This window comes from Mustela erminea, chromosome 2, assembly GCF_009829155.1.
Source record: "Mustela erminea isolate mMusErm1 chromosome 2, mMusErm1.Pri, whole genome shotgun sequence".
NCBI classification, from domain to species: Eukaryota; Metazoa; Chordata; class Mammalia; order Carnivora; family Mustelidae; genus Mustela; species Mustela erminea.
Window position 1 is genome coordinate 20,524,421 of NC_045615.1, and position 18,099 is coordinate 20,542,519.

Consider the following 18,099-nt stretch of genomic DNA (forward strand, 5'->3'; position numbering starts at 1 on the left):
GATTAATTCAAGTTAGTAAGAGTGAATATGTCTATCCCATTTTCTGGGATGTTTTTAACACGTATCACAATTTTTCCTCAATAAGGCTCATGTGTTAAATGTGAAAACAATTATACAAATTTTTAAAAAGGCATATATATATTCACATGTACTTCAACTGAAGTATTTCCAACGTTTTTTGCAATAATTTTCATTTTATACATTTTAACCAGGCAAAAGCAAGTGCATTTTGAAGGAGATAACCTTACAGAAGAGTTATCCTGAGCAAGAGGTAATTTTACTTCATTTAGCAAATGCAACTTAGTTTTAATGAGTGTATGATAAAGACCCCCAGTAAAGAAAATATCTCTTTTCTTACACCATGTATATAAAATATTGACTACTATAAAGTTTGGACTTTGTTAACTTTTGGAATCTGAGAAACAGTTTTATTTAAATGTTTAGTTACTTTTTAAAAATAAAAAATTAAAATGTTTTCTACCTTAAAGTAGACTACTTAGCATTTTAGTTTCTTTATAATTACAAAATGCTTTATGACAAGTTTCTCATATTTATGACACTTTGTAACAAGTGATGTATTTGGTTCATATTTATGCTACTCCTGTGAAAGCCTCTATTTAAAACACTTAGTGAATATGATAAGTTCAACTTGAAAAAATGAGTAATGGGAAACTTTTATCTTGCTCAATTCTATTTTCAGTGCAAATATCACTTCAGAATTTGGAGCTGAAACTAGAATGTAGGTTTTTTACAATAGCATTTTTTATTTATAACAGTTAATTTCTTGAGAAATTAGATGTCATATATCAACATTCTCCAAAGGATTCTATTTTCAAAGTCAATGCTGCAGTTAAATACTTTTCATAATACAAATATTCACTTCCTTTCTACAAACACACACACACACACACACACACACACACACATACACACACTCATTCACTTGTTGTTAGGATTTCTGTATATCTCCTATTTGTAAACCAGGTGACAACCTGATGGGAAACATGTATTAACTCCACCATAGAGGCTGAGAGGATTTTTGCTGCCTCTCGAATACTGTTCCACGTCCCCATTAACTTTCCCCACTGTAGCACTGGTTCACAAAAAGTTGTGTAATCCTCTATTTTCCCATAGGAAGCCCTGAAATGAAATATAGATATTGTTGGGGCTGAGGTTCTCTTTTTGAGTCCTAAGGTGTTTTCACACAAAAAAACTGAGAAAATAATAATTTAAACTGCCAAATTTATATGCCAACTTCTAGGATTTCCTTTCTTTGATTATATAAAATGACCAATTCCTAATATGTAAATAGGAAAGCCTCATGACAACAATATCAGCATATAATTATAGTAAAAATTAAAATGTTTTCAGTACTTGAAACATTGACTTTCTGAAAAATCTTTAGATACAAAAAAAAGGGAATTTATTAGAAGTGATGTGCTGGAAAATATAAAATTAACAATTTTACTCATAATTGGGAATTCCTGGCTTCTCATGTCTTCTCACTATTCACTAATAAAAATTCTCTGATTGAAATCTATAGGACTTATAGATAAAACCTTCAGATTCCATTATATAAATTCTAGAAAATCAGTACAATTTTCAAGTTATAGTTCTCTTTGAAAGTACCTCATCAGTAAAAGTATTCAGACTATATATATATTTAAAACTATGAAAAGATTTGTATTCGATACAAAAGATTTTAACACATTGAAAAACTCTGGAGATGTGATCAGGTGCTATGCATTGTCTTCCTGGCGTGGAATGACATCAGCAGGATGCCCCTGGGTCTGGGCAGCCTTGCGATTCCACGTTCCCTCTCACGTTTTCCATAAAGATGTTTAGATGTCTAGAATGAATGGTGCTCAGGTGCCTTAATGTTTCCAATTCATGCACGAAACCCTCTGGAAACATCCCTCACCGGAACAGACTCACTGTTCCGGTTCCTGCAGCACTGCTGCCCACCGTCCCCCGACTCACCTTTCCTTTCAGCTGCCTCAGCCCTGGTCAGGTAGTGGTAGAAGTGATCCAGCTTATCAGGCTGCTCTTCCAGCGGTCTCTGTAACCACAAAAGGGACCTAACTTTCGCGGTCTCCCGCAGGGCATCCCACTTCTCCATCAGGGCGAAGAGCTCAGTAAAGGACTTATGATAACCATCTCGCAGCATGTCCACACAAATGCTCTTCTTGTATGAGTTCCGGTAACTGGGAGGAAGAAACCCAAAGCTCAGAACATTATTTTAATCCTTTAAATCTGTGTAGTTTTTTCCTTCTCTAAAAATTAAAGGTTGAATCACACTTTTTTTTTTTTCCTGAGTTAAAGCTGAAAACTCTGCCTCAAACACCTTGTAACTGAACAACTTCAGTTTAATGGAAGATGCCAGGAGCTACCCAAATATAGCTAGTTTAGTAAAATTACATTATAAATATATTAGTTTCAGAGCTAAACTCTCTTTAACAGGGACAGATAAATGAGCTGACAGCTGTCAGTCCATTCTAGAACAAAATACTAGTGACTGAGTTACTGTTACAAACAACAGAAATACACTGCTCCCAGCTCTGGAGGCTGGAATTTCAAGATCAAGGTGCCAGCTTGCAACTTAGCTACGATGAAGGCCCTCTTCCTTGTTCTTGGCGGGTGTCTTCTCATGGTATCCTCACATAGTGGAAGGGGCTAGGGGTCTCTCTGGAGACTGTTTTTTTTTTTTTTTATAAGGCACTAATCCCATTCATGAGGGCTCTGCCTTCAAGACCTAAGGACCTCCCAAAGACCTCAATTACTAGTACTATCACCTTTGGGAGTTAGGATTTCAACATATGAATTTAGGGGAACACATTTAGACCACAGCAATTACAATATCCAAAAGTACTTGATACAGTAGCCTCCCAGTAAAACAAAACAAAAAAAACAATATGCTAAGCAAAAATTAAACATGCCATTCAATATAAAAAATGCACTCTATATTAAGTGGCTTCACTGTATGTTATGGAAGTTCATTCATTCATTCATTCATTCATACTGAATGTTTGGTTAGAAAATGTTTATTAAAATCTATTACTAAGAATATTTGAAATATTTTCAGTTAGGATTAAGTTAATGATTTGTTAATAATTCACTTCTAATTTAGCGATAGATCATATGCAAAGAGACAAAGTGACAAAGGAATATTTCATTTAATTATTCAACGAATAACTATTCAATTTTCCAAGTGGAAGGCACTTGGAAAAAGGGTTCATTCTCGTTGTGAAGTTTGTATTCCAGTGGAAGAACACAACCAACAAGTAAGTAAGCAAATAATAAATAATTTCAGATGATGGAAAGTACTATACAGGAAATAAAGAGGGTGATGGGATAACAGCTGTGTGGTGGCTATTATTCTACTTAATGAGCAATCAGAGGCCAAACCATAGAACTACTAATTATATTACACTTTTTTAAAAAAAAATCAGGAGACAATTAAGTATTTAAAACTGACATAGTGTGATACTACGAGCAATAAAAATTTCAGTGTGGAGTGACAACAGCCTAGAATTAGTCAGGATACTCAAGGTTAAGCCCAGTTCTACCTAAGCTCCTTGAGCCTCATTTCATCTCATTTGTAAAATGTGCATATCAATTTATGCCCTACCTATATCACAGGATTCTTCTAAGAACAAAATTAAATTATGTAGATGAAAATGCTCTGAGAAATGTAAAGTCCTGCACTACTGGTTCCCAGCTGCTGGCTCTGCAATAGACTCATCTATAGAATTAAAAAAAAAAACAAAAATGCCCAGATTCTACCCACAAAGAATTTCTTACTCAGTGGATCAGCTTAGGTATGAAATGAAGCACATAAAGAGGAGTGATGGGAGAGAAGTTTTAAAAGAAAAGATAGGACCGCAAAGCCCTGGTAAGAAGTCTGGACTCCAAGCTAGGAGTAAGGTAGAGGTAGAACCACTGAAGGGTCTGAGTTAGGGAAATGACTGCATCAGATTGCAGCTTGGAAAAATCATCTGGAAGGAGTGTTGGAGCTGAATTTTTACCCTCCCCCATCCAGCAGCCAGATGCATGGCACCTATTGTAACAGGGCTCATCCGTAAAGAGAGTAAGTAAACTACATTCCTAGGGAAAAGGTCAAAAGTCATCATCTTGTATGAGACCAAAAACATATGATATGGGGAAAAGAAGTAAGAGCATTTTTTGTTTGTTTCTACCCTCAAGATACAGGAGGAGAGTATGAAGGAGAAGCAGTGAGAGATGCTCCAAAGCCATGTCCTCTTGTTCCCCTGCTTTCTACCTGCCCCTACACAAGTCACAGCAGAAGTCACCGTATAGGGTTTCTCAGTAAAAGAGGACCAGAACCAGCCATTATAATTTTCCAAGGCTCCTGAAGGTATGGGGGAAATGCCATAACAGTCTATGGGCTCCATGTATGACACAAAAGTTAATGGAAAGAGAGGGCTGGTATATCTGTCATAATGTCACTGGACACAACAAGGGAGTGATGCTAACACGCTCTTGTATGGGTTGTCCACTGGGAATTGAAGGACACAGCTGTTAACTCTGAGAATAAGAAGCATCAGGGAACTATCAAAGGAGTCAGGTCAATATATTTCCAGATCTGACAGAGAAGAATGAATTGAGAGCATCAGAGGTGGAAACCTGTACAGAACCCCATAGGTTTAGAATGCATTCAACTACAAGTAAGAGAACTTGTTTCTTAGAGCCTTTAAAATTAGAGGTTTCCACTTATCACAGCGCAAGATGCGTAAAAGTATGCATCTACTGGCCTTGGTTCAGTGGTCTGGCAAGTTCAGTGCATCTGGGATTACCTTAATCTTTCCCTCATGCTCGTCCCCTGCTGGTCACTGGAGGGCTGCTACAGCTTCAGATATTGTGCCCATCTTCAAGGCAAAAAGAAAGGGGAAGTTGGTGGCACCAGATGTGTCTTTCCTTTCTAATGGAAAAACAAAAGCATTCCTATAACTGTTAATAGATTCTCACTTTGGTGTCGTTGGCCAGAACTTTGTCACATGGCCACCCCTTACTGCAAGGAGACTGGGAAAAGCAAATATCCTGCCTGTCGTTGGACACATTTCTCTCCCAAGCAAAACTGGAGTTCTGTTAGCCAAGAAGAATGGAGAAATGAGATACCAGATAGGCACATTCAGTCCTATAGCAAGGTCCTAGATTAAGATCTGAAAGTAAATACTGACAAACCCCCAGCCTTGGAGTTGCCAGACAAAACTGGGCAGGATGCCCAGTTAAATTTGAATATCAGATAAAAAATGAATAATTTTTTTTAGTATTAGGATGCTCCAAATATTGCTTAGAGCACATTTATATTTAAAAAGTTTATTGTTTTCTGAAACTCAAATTGAAGTGTATATCCTATATTTTTATTTGCTAAATCTGGCAACTCTCCTCCCCTCTACCTGGTACCAGCACTGTGTTGTTTCTATATTAAGAAAATAGGGTGAGGGGAAAAGGCATCAGAATCCTGAATAACCGGAGAAATCACTGAATTGGACTCACATTACCTGAGAGGGACAAGATTAGATTTTTACACTAGGGAGAATCAAGGCTCAGGGCCAGGAATTAAAATTAAGTTATAAAAAAATAAAGGCTTTCAATTTAGCATCCTTGAGCTTGTGAATCTGAAATTTACACCTGATCCTAGTGAATAGCCAGGAAGAGAGTAGAATTGGGAACGGAAGCAGGGAGAAGAGATGGTGGTTCTGGAAAGACAGGCCACAGATGCTGAACCAAAGGAAAGGCGGAGGGAATGGACAGAAGTAGGGAGGATTCAATACATATTTAGGAAATAAAAATAGCAATTCCATAGTGACTGAGTGGGTGTTGGGCGTGGAAGAAAGGGAAGACCTAGGATGACAACCAGGTTTTGAGGTCAGATCATAGGTAATTGGTAATTTAACAAGTTAAAGAGGGGAATACAAAAGGATGAACAGCTTTGTGTAAAGATAATGAGTTTGGTTCAGACAACTTGAGTGTGAGGAGGCTCAAGGGATAGCTAAGTGGTACTTCCAAAGCGGGGGCAGGTTGTGGGAGAATATAGGAGATCTGAGAATGAGGGGCTGAAAACCCAGCCCTGTTTCAAACAAAGTTTCAAACAAAACCCTGTTTCAAACAAAATCCAGCCCTGTTTCAAACCAGCACTGTCATCTTTGTAAGGTTATGCTTTCGAAGAAAATTATAAATAGGTAAAAATTAGAACATTGACATTAAATAATAAACACAAGCCAGGAGGCCATCTACATTCAAATCTTTTATCTCTAATCTCAACAGGAATGCAGAAAATCATTCCTTATTTCCTTCACCTAGAAGGTGAAAGTGTTTTGGTTGGATTTGGTCCACCCAACATCTAGTTCCACTTCCACAGGGAGCACTACAGAACACTTGGGAAATGACCATTCTCACACCGTGGGTCATCTTGATGGATTTGATTTTAAAGACTATCTAACCAAGGAGTGGATCCACAGTGACCCAAATTAAGGCAACCAGTTTCTCTCCCATAATTTTGAATCTTGAGGCAAGAAACACAATGAAGGTTTAGAAGGTTGTTGGAGCACAGTCATCTTGGGAGTGACATCGTGGGAAACATCTCAAGAGGTTCTTGCTACCAACATCCTATCAAGGGTCTCAGGTCTTGTCCTTTTCATATGAACTGGGTTCTCCCTAAATTCAGCTCATTACCCAAGATCCTTCCAAAAAATGGTTTCTACTTTATTAGTCAGAATCAGTGTCTGCTGCCTGTGACCGAAGTACAGAATGGATTCAGAAGAGACTGTATTAAAATGGTTTCCAAGACATCTTTCAGTCTCAGAACATCCATGATATATAACTGGTATCAATCTTTTAAAATTTCTTGTACATTTTTTAAAAAGATCATTCTTTGTGTAAGAGATTTCAAATACAGATGTATTTTAAAATGCATAAATAGCTATGCTGATATCATCTTGATTTCCTATACACATTCATGTGTGCACACACATGCATGTATAGGTATGTCCTTGTTTAAGCCTCATTACTAATCTGAAAGCAAGAGCAATTAGTGATTTACTAAATAAGTTCCTACTTCAATCTTTGTAGTCAGTGCAAATTATTTCCTTTAATCAAGGTAATTTTCTTTTATTAAAACGAACCGACCATCTGAAAAAAACCTTTATCAAGTCCTTCCATTACATTTGGATTTTTCAGGTTTTATATCTCATAGCAGAATCACAGGCAAAGTTGACTTGCTTTATGGAAAGAAAATTTTTCTAAACACAAATGGAAATATAGACAGGATTCAAATTTATTATTTTGCTATTTCATTTGAACCCAGAGTTATTAGTCTTTGGTTTCATTTGTAATATTAAAACCAATATTAGTCTAAATTAAAATATATTCTTCATAAGTATCAGAAGAAGAAAAACCTCCTTAGCCTCAAAAGTCGCTATACTGGGCAGAAATTGAGAATTCTGGTAAAATTTATGTAGACTTGATATTATAGAATTTGAGGAGTTTTCCTGACAGAAAACATGCCATTCATAGGAGCAGAAGTTGTGACATTCATGGATATGCTGGGCACTATAAGTCTCTACCCTGAGGAAGATATCTGTCATTGCAGATACCTGAGGTTGCACCCCAGAGATGCAGCTGGAGAAGAATGAATTTAGGAATGGAATTAAGTGGTCATCCATTCCATATAGATTTGATTACTATTTAAAGGCATTCTTCAAAGGAGAGTCTGTACATTTTAAACTTACTGCCCTAAAAGAAAAAAGAAAAACTGCCCTAAAAGATTCAAAGATTTTTTTAAAGATCTATACATTTACAGAAAGTAAAACAGACACTTCGACAGAACTTCCTAGCAGGTGAATGTGTGCAGATGCTGAGAGATGAGGAGCTTCCTGTTAAACAGCCATGAGATTTTATATCATTTTAAAATTCTGTCTTAAAACATTCACAACAGCTACTTACAGAGTACCTACAATGTGGTAGACACTGTGTAGACATCATTTCCAACACAGGATAACTCTACGAGGCAACACGTCCATTTTCATAGATAAAAAAAAACTGTCTTCAGTGAGTTTGTGACTTGCCATGTAAGGGACAAAGCCATACAAAGTAATAAAGGAGCAGAAGTGAAATTCACATCCAGGTTTCTAAGTGCAAATTCTGTTTTTTCCACTTTACCATATTGTCTCCTATTACATCAGATTTGTTGGTTTTTCTTCTCTTTCTCTTCCTCTACACATATTTGTTTATTTGCATTGATTGCTTCAGAATTTGCCATAATTGGACAATTACATGTAACTCTCAAATTTGAAAGCCACTGCCTTTGTCCATTCTAAACCATGTTTATGCTGACTTGGGAAAAGAGATTAGTATCACTCCATGACTCTCCTAAATAATGGTCTTCCTCAAAATAAGGAATAAGACAGTACCAACCATGGAAAGCAAATTAAATAGACGTGATTGTCACTCAAGGATATACGAAGTCTAATAAAAGAACACTGAGAAAGACATACAGATGAAGGGAAAAAAGCACACACTTCTACAAATATGAACAACATGAACAAATGAAATGAATAGATATGACAGCTTACTTTATTTCTCTTATAGGTACTTCTATGAGTTATTAGATGGACTTTCAAAATCAAAATGAATTGTCAACTACTCAAATACATGATTAATTATATTTAACATATTTACTTCATAGGACAAACTCAAATATTGTATCAAGGTGAAGCTTCATATTCAGTAAATTATTTCAAAAGCAGTTTAATAAAAAATCATACTTTAAAACAAGATCGTAAAATTTTTATTTAATCTGACAAAGATAAACTCAAAAGATATGTAATATCTAATCAAAAGTCATGATAATACTTTTATTCCATTAAATTAATATTTATAAGTCACTAGTGGGTTATCTATGTGTCAGTTATAACAGTCTTACATTCATATTGTAGGAATAAATGTTATTGGAATCACCTACGGGATAATTACATCGACTCTTAAATTAATACTTAAATAGCTTCAGTTAATATAATTTCCATGGAATAAAGTGAGTCTCTATTCTTACCCATACTATTCAGTGTAGGTAGATATGGCATAAAATTAGAATGGGAAAATATACGTATCTTGACACACATACTGATAAAAACCATATAAGTAATTTGGGTATCTTTTATATTTTTTTGTGAAAAGAATAAAATTTTCCCAAAAGCTAAAACAAAGATATGCCATTACCCTAGCCATATAAATATGTAAAAAGAAAGAGAAGTTAGAAAGAAAAAATATCAATTATATTTGAAGTGGCTGAAAAGCATAGAGAATTACAATGAAAACGTAAAGTGTTTTTCTTAATATCACACATGTAAGTTTTGAAAAATTGTTAGCCATAGTATTGACTAATACTGATTAAGAATTAACACTAATAAAGAAATAAACTATCACCACTCACATATATATCTGTGTAATAACCACTGGAGAATTGAGAGTTTTAGGACTTTTATTTTCCATGTGCTTCAAAATACAAAAAGAAAAGTTTCATTATGAAAAAGCGCTTTTTAAATTTAAAGGATTTCCAATAAGTTGACTGGTCTCTGGGGGCATCTACTGGAAATTTAGCAAACTGCAGTCACATCATGTAAATTTGATAACTTTCATTATCCATCTTAATACAGATATTATTTTAATTGATATGTAAATAAGGTGACACTCAAAGAAGATAAATGTAAAGTTATGCATGGTATTCTATCTCATCCATCTGGAAACAACAAAATATGTAGCTGTCTATGAGATCAGTTAACAAATACTGAACTGTTAAAAATGTAAATAGGGCAGGTGGCATCTTACAGATGAACAGTTTTCAAACCACTCAATTTTCAAACCACTCAATGTTTGGAAAAATTAGAAATATATTTTAGAGATAAACATACACATATTTAATGAGACATTTTTATTAATCCAAATAAAATACATAAAAAGCATTTTTAATATGATGGCTTCTCTAAAGGAAATTCATTTTGCATCTCAGTATATCCACCAATATAAATAACTTGATAATCACTGCTTATTTTCTATATGACTTACTTTAATTATTTACATGCTAGTATCTCAAAAAGTAGAATTTGTTATACTTGAAATGAAAAATCTATTGTTTATTATAATTAGTTATTAAAAGTGAATTAGTCATAAGATGATCATTGTTATTAATTTCTCTTAAACATTTTAGGTGAACTTCCTTAAAGAAAAATGAATGATATAGTAAAGATAATATAATCACTGCAGTTTATGTATTGTTTTAACATATATTTCAATAAAGAAAAGAACTCTTGTAATATAGCATTATTGCAGTTCTGACTAATCATGTCATAGGAATTTTAATGTAACAGCAATTTTAACAATCACGATTTTCTTTGTGAAATTTATTGGTCATATTTGCTTTAAGAGAAAATAACTAATTTTGAAGGTATATCTATTGTTCTATACTTACAACTGTACCATAATATACTTTAGATGTTGCTATAATTTTATATGAAAACTCTCCTAACAGATTGAAATACATAACATTTTTGCTTCATTCCAAAGAAACACCACAAACACATGTGTTAGTTTACACTCTTTCTGGAAATCTCAGAATTGCCATCCAAATAAATGTGATATCACCTTTAATGTATAAATTGAAAGAACCTAATCACCATGAAAATGTTACAACAAATCAGAACATAAATATTAATATGGCAGGATTTTTGTTTCGGTTTAGACTTAGAATCATTTTAAATAGCTGGACTTATTTGGTAACTTAAAAATAAATATATAAAATCCACCTCCCGAGAGGTTATGGAATAGGATTTTTGTGATTTTCTAAACAACTAGAAGTTTGCTAATTTGAAAGTGCTACCTATGTCAGTGTGCTTTGTATTTTTGAAAAATATAAATTTTTATTTATTAGTAATCAAACTTAGAAAGCCTAAACCAGACTGCCAACATTTTAAAAGCATACATAAAAATTGAACAATGCCATTCAACCTTTAATTTCTTTTTAAAAAAATCTAATAACTAAGAAATAAAGTTTAGCATATAATATTTCATAAGTAGGGTGATTACTAATATAATTCTTTCAAAAAAATTAAAATATTTAAAAATATGATTAGCAAAGAATTCTGCCAAGATTACAATAAAAACCTACTTCAACATGGGCGATTTTATTTTAGGACATATGGAATATTCATGTAGAATGGACCAAAGATTATTTCTCAGATTCAATTAGATAAGAACAGATATTTAGCAAAATGTTAATCAGTCAAATAATATTTTTGCTGGTGATTGTTACCTGTTATCAGAGGAAAGCTATGGTTATTCAGCAGACAGTACAGACTGCAATGTTACACTGGCTTTAAATAATTCCCTTAATAATATAAAAGCATTTTTTGCATGCATATCCTGTTAAAAATTATTTACTCAAGTGATTCTAAGTCAGTCAAATATTTGAAGTACAGAGATTATCATCAATGAGGAATGAATAAAATTATTCATCAGTCAATATAAAGTACTACCACAATATTTACCCGTGTAGCCGTAACAGACATTTTCTTTACTGAAAGATTTTCTCTGCTAGAAAAAAATCTCAAACTTAACCACATTTTAAAAAGGTTTTCTTTAGAAGTTTAGTGAAAGGCATTGGAAGAAAGATAGCTCTTTAGATGAGGCTAATTACACAATCTTTAACATGGTGCTGTTACTTGCAAACTCCCTTGAGAAACTCAAACTTATTTACAAACAAAAATAGTTAAGCTAAAGACTGGACATGGGAAGGTATGGAATGAGTGTCATCGTTTCAGAAGAATTTTCAGGGAAGGTATTTTCACAGTGGAGCCCACTGCTGAGCCCAAGCACCTTTGGCTAAATGAGGCAGTCATAAGGATATTTATTATTATTATTTTTTTCCCCCAAATCACACTGTAACTTTCACCTATAGGAAAACGAATTAAACATAAGCTAAAAAATAAAGCCTGAAAATAATCTTAGTTTTTGGATTAAATCATAAGGATAAAAAGAGGAAATCTGAGTAATATAATTCTTTTGTAGTCTGTGACCTAAAACAACAACAATAAACATAAGAAAAAGAGGAGAAAAACAAAAGGTAACCTTTATACTACATGACTACAAACAATGGACTACAAACACCTATAAACATGAACACGCTAGCTCATCGCATCATGATGAGCTATTACTATTTACAATTTTTTATTAATATAAAAAATTTACGATTACAATTACTATTTATAATTTACAATTTACTTTTTTACTATTACTATTTACAATTTTTATTAATATAAAACCCCATATAACAGTTACTGTTTTTGAAATACAGTCTTGCAACTGCTCTCCAAAATTTTTAATATTCTATTTTTTAGGAAATTTTGTCCCAAATATTATCATTTAAACTTTTTCCTTCAGCTCTTCATCAGTACCTTTTTATAAATTAAAGAACTATCAATTTTTCATAAAAGTTGAGTGAAATATCAACTTTTAATAAAAATGTGAAGCTGGAGAATACAAAGACAAAAGTTAGTAAAAACAACAAGTTGCATTGAAAAAAAAAGTTCAGCTTACTGTGTTCTTTTTTTTACTAAAGTGTGTCATACATTTTATCTTTGCAAGAGTTTGACGAGTTTTGCAAGTAAAATTCTGTTTCCTCTACACTTGCTAATAGTCATGAGAATCTGTAGTTTGCACCTTCCCATTAAAAATGTATTGTATTTTTTTGAAATTATTCACCCCGCCTTTTATCCAGATCATGTCTTTGAAAGGAGGAAGTAGATAATAAATGGAATAATTCATGATTCCCCATTAAATATGAAACTTTCTTTTGCAGAGTTTAGAAAATGAAGTTCTACATAATGTACAAAAGTTGATTAGAACTTTTTTAACCTTTTCAAGAAAAAAACCTTTCACATTAAACAACTACATGAAGAGGTTTCTTTGGGAAAAGTAAACCAATCAATTCTTTCCACCTATAGCTTTATCATATATATTAAAATGTTGTTCCTTCCCAACATGTATTCCCTTATAATACTTATCTAGTTATTAAAATGATGGCAAGAAAAATAGTATACATGGGGCTAGAAATATGACAAGTATCTTAAAAAATGTAACCGATGTTTAAATTACAAAGGGAAAGTCACATAAATTAAAAATGAAAACAAAACATTATTCATGCTCTTTCCAGCAATGTAATGGAAGATAGAGGAAGAGTAAATAATAAAACCTGCATTTAAATTTCTATTATTATTATGACATTTCTTCTACTGTGGTAATGATATTTCATCATGAGAAGAAAATATATACTTTTATAAAATTTATCATTACAAACTAGCCATTGGTATTCCATTAACTACAGTCTTTTTTGCCTTTTTTTAATAAAATAAAAAGAAATTAAGCCAAATGATTATTAGGCTCACAACTGCTCTCTCATTCTATATTTCTTTAATAAGAAATCTGTAGTAAATTTAACTGAAGAGAAATGTCAAGTTCTATTTTTGGGCACAGATGACCTCAATTCTTTGTGTTTTTAAGTTTCTATTGTGGAATAGTTTGTTTTTCACTAAACAAATTTTAATTTTTCCCATTAAAAAAAAATAAGGAATATATTTTATTCTTTCGAGCTTGAATACTTAAAAGATAACCATCAAAATGTAAGGCATGTGAAGAACCTTTCATATTGTATGCTCTTTAATTACTGTCACAAAGGAGGTATACAATGCACACAAGAACACTGAAGCCAGGATTTTTCACAGGCTTTATGAACACAATCATCAAACTTCTAAAACATACATTTAGTTTCACAGTTAGGAAAAACTAAATTAATAAAAACAAATGTAAATTGAATAATCTGATGCTCTGGTCAGACATCTGTATATAAATATGTTATTTTCCTGAATGTTGTATTAATTTTATTGCAACTATCTCAAACATTTAGAAAATTCTTACTTGTATTAACTAAGAGCATAGGGTACATCACATCAAATATGTGCATTAATAAGAATATTGTAAGAACAAAAAGCAGTATATGTCAGGAGTAAAATAAAAGAGCCCTGAATTTGAACTTAAAAAAAAAAAATATATATATATATATAGTAGGGATTATAACATCCTTGAGACAGAGAACATGTCATTTGTTTCTTTTGTATTTTCATATAATAATGCAAATGCCAACAAAGTGAAAGCTTGTATATTATTCATATCAAACAAAATAGAATTCAGGAGTAAAAAATTAAAGGAGCATATGAACAACAGAGATTCACAAACAGACAGATTTACTGAGAAACAGAGGAATTAGGAAACAATACACCTAATAACATAGCTTTAAAATTAACAGAATAAGGAGAAATTTATTTATTTATTTATTTATTTAAAGATTTAATATATTTATTTATTTGATAGAGAGAGACACAGTGAGAGAGGGAATACAAGCAGGGGAAGTGCAAGAGGGGAGTGCAAGAGGGAGAAGCAGGCTTCCCGCCAAGCAGGGAGCCCAGTATGGGGCTTGATCACAGGACGCTGGGATCATAACCCCAGCCGAAGGCAGAGGCTTAACCCACTGAGCCACCCACGCACTTTGAGAAATTTATTTTAAAGCATTTTTTCAGAAAATTACAAATAAAGTTAAGGAAAAAAGGATCTGAATAACAATTTTCTAGCTTGACTGAAATAACAGGTTCAATCTAATTATTAATTTCTGATAGCATTTTCTGTATGAAACTGTCTACCAAATAAATACAGAATATATTTATTTTTCCAACATGCAAAAAATATTTATAAAAATTGTCCAGGTACTGGCCATACTAGAAATTTGATAAACTAATATCATGTATGGCATATTTAGTGAGCACTAGTAAAGATTCACTCCCCAGTTCTCCACCCATCCCCCCAATCAAAAAACACACAAAAATTATTTATCTGCAAATTTACAAATGTATTTCTAATGTATTCACTGTCTAAAGGGAAAACTGCCACAAAAATGCTCATATATGTAGAATTGAAACAAAATAAAAACACTAACCAGCAAATCCTGGGGGAAAAGTCATCATAGTATTCAAAAAGAAGTTTATAATTTTAATGTACTTGCTAAAAAAACAAGAACACAGAAACAAGTGAAGAAGCTAGCTTTTGACTCAGAGCTAGAAAAAAAAAATCTTAACAAAATGAACAATAACATGAAGTCAAATAAAAGATAGAAAGGGAAATACTAAAGGGAAAGGCTTAAATTAATCCAGAACAAAAAAACTGACCCATAAAACAAAAGAACTGGTACATAAAAAGACAAATATATCTTGGCAAGTATAATCAAGAAAAATAAAAATAGTCACCAAAATTGTGTCAGGAATGAAAAAGGTAATATAGCTTCTAATTGCAGTAATAACTGTTATTGTATACTAACAACAAATTGATGTTCTCAATATTTCACATGTATTATCTTTTTTAAACTTTACATTTTTTATTAAATAGGTATTGTTTTTATTGTCATCATCATCTCCATTTTACAGATGAGAAAACTGTGGCCCAAAGAGGGTTTTTTTTTTTTCTTTTTATATAGAATAAGGGGAGGGGACAGAAAGAGATTTTTTTGTTTTTGTTTTATTTATTCAGTTGAGAGGGAGAGAGAGAGAGCATGAGCACGGGGGAGAAGGAGAAGCAGATTCCCTGCTAAACTAGAAGCCAGACATGGGGCTGGATCCCAGGACCTGGACATCATGGCCTGAGCGGAAGGCAGACGCTTAACCAACTGAGCCACCCAGATGCCCTGGGGAGAGAGATTCTTAAGCAGGCTCCACACCCAGCATGGAGTACCATGTAGGGCTTGATCTCACAGCCCTGAGATCATGACCTGAACAGAAATCAAGAATTGGACCCTTAGCTGACTGAGCAACCCAGGCACCCTAAAGAAGAGTTTAATTAATAAGCTGAAGATCGGAAACCCTGTGAATGATGGAGCTGGGATATCAACCCCACCAGCCTAATTTTAAGGCCTGTTATTTGCACTACTATCTTCATACTCCCTCCAAAATATAGAGAATGTTTCTACAGATATAAAAGAGATAAACATTATTAGAAAAGATCACACTAAATATAACAATATACCTAGATTAAGAGATAATTAATTACATTTTTGTACCCTAGGATCATGACCCCAGCCGAAATCTCCATTGAGATTATCATGAAATCTAGATTTTTATCTAGATTAATAGATACCTATATAAAATATCAAAATATCAATTATCGGTTTGCTAGAGAAGACTTAGAGAACTAATTATAACAATCTTTCCTCTGCCTCCTGACCCTTCTCCCACCAAAGGAGCAAAACTACTTGGTTTTATAGGGAAGTTCTACAAAACTCTCAGTGAGTAAGAAATCCCCATCTCATCAGCAATGTTCTAGAGCACAGAAAAAGGTGAAGAATTCTTTAGTTCATTTTACAAAATCCTAAAAGTGTAGCAAAAGGAAAGAAAATTATAGGTTAAAATCATGCAAAATTCTCTTTCCCTCCCCTCAAAAAAGAACCTCTAGCAAACAGAAATCATAACGAGTAAGTAGGAGTTTGTAGAAAATTACAAAATCTAGTAATTTCAGGATAATCTCAGTAGATGTTAGAAAATTATTTAGTAAACTTCAAAAGTCATTCATAATTAAGAAAAGGAGAAACTGGGGCACCTGGGTGGCTAAGTGGGCTAAGCCTCTGCCTTTGGCTCAGGTCATGATCCCAGGGTCCTGGGATGGAGCCCCACATTGGGCTCTCTGCTCAGCGGGGAGCCTGCTTCCCCTCTCTCTGCCTGCTTCTCCCTCTCTCTGCCTGCTTCTCTACCTACTTGTGATCTGTCAAATAATACAAAAAATCTTAAAAAAAAAAAAAAGGAGAAACTAAAAAATGAATTCTTTATCTTGGTAATGTGTATCTGTTAAATCAACATCTAGATGGTTGTTACCATTCATTGTCTCCATTTGCTTTTTTTTCTCTTGGATAAATATTTACTGTCTGGATTAATGTTCTGTGTCTCACACCTCTATAAATATTTTCTATTATCTTCTCTGTTTTTATTCCATGTGGTAAGAGATATCTTTGCCTTTCTCTTTTATCCTTTCTTTTAATTTTTTTAAAAAAGTCCAGCAATCTTTATCCTAAGTTTGAAGAATTGTTTTCCTTTAAATTCTTTCATATATCAGGTATGTCTTTGGGGATGTAACATTTTTTACAATTTCTGCAAGGGAACAAATTGGAAATCTTTTTTTTTTTTTTAAATAGGAAATCTTTTAAAGCTCTCCTTTTCAATTGAACATAATAAAAAAAGGTAAAAAAAAAAAAAAGCTGGAGAACTACTGAAAGAGAATGATAAATCTCCTTTGTGGCTCTTTGAGGAAATAAGTGGGTTTCAATTAAATGACAATAAACTGATTTTGGTACCTTAAAAAAAAAATAGACAAGGATATCCGAAACCCGGGTATACATTTTTTCCAGTCTTTTTCTGACACGTATTTCATCTCCCTTTGGTTGTCTATATATCTACAGTCCTGAAGCAATTTGTACAATTAAACATGACTAACATCTTTGCTCATTTGAATAAATACAATGCAAATATAGAAAAAAATAAAGCTCTCCTTTTCCCTATAGAAACTTTGTTTCAGCTCAGGTTGAATGTTCTCTTCATTAATCTTTTTTTTTTTTTTGTACTGTGATATTTTTTCCAATAACGGAAGATATTTGTCTAATCCTAATAATGAAGCTTTAGCTCTCTTAATGTAGGCAGTGTGCTTGGGTTTCCTCTGTTGGTAAGCTCCATTCTTAGATACATAGGTCAGGAAAGGATGGACAGGTTACTCCTTGCACCAATGCCATATGAAAAGGATTAGCACCAGGCATCAGCTTCCTGACAGGAACTCAGGCCAACTGTTACTTTTCTTTAAAATGTTTTGCACCTATGGTATTTGTCTTTCTCTGACTGACTTATTTTGCTTAGCGTAACACCCTCTAGTTCCATCCACATCATTGCAAACTGCAAGATTTCATTCTTTTTTATAGTGAGTAATATTCCACTGTGTGTGTGTGTG

The 18,099-nt window shown here is 33.2% G+C and overlaps 1 protein-coding gene across 6 annotated transcripts in view; it reads right to left on the bottom strand.

The window, feature by feature from the left end:
• Positions 1-18,099, bottom strand: part of TTC29 (tetratricopeptide repeat domain 29) — a 236,286-nt gene that overhangs the window by 193,428 nt on the left and 24,759 nt on the right. For all 6 annotated transcript variants that reach the window (XM_032332464.1, XM_032332460.1, XM_032332461.1 and 3 more), the window contains one exon: positions 1,981-2,204. In XM_032332464.1, coding sequence (XP_032188355.1) covers positions 1,981-2,167 — 187 coding nt within the window. In that variant the 5' untranslated portion in view covers positions 2,168-2,204. The remainder of the gene's footprint in view (positions 1-1,980; positions 2,205-18,099) is intronic.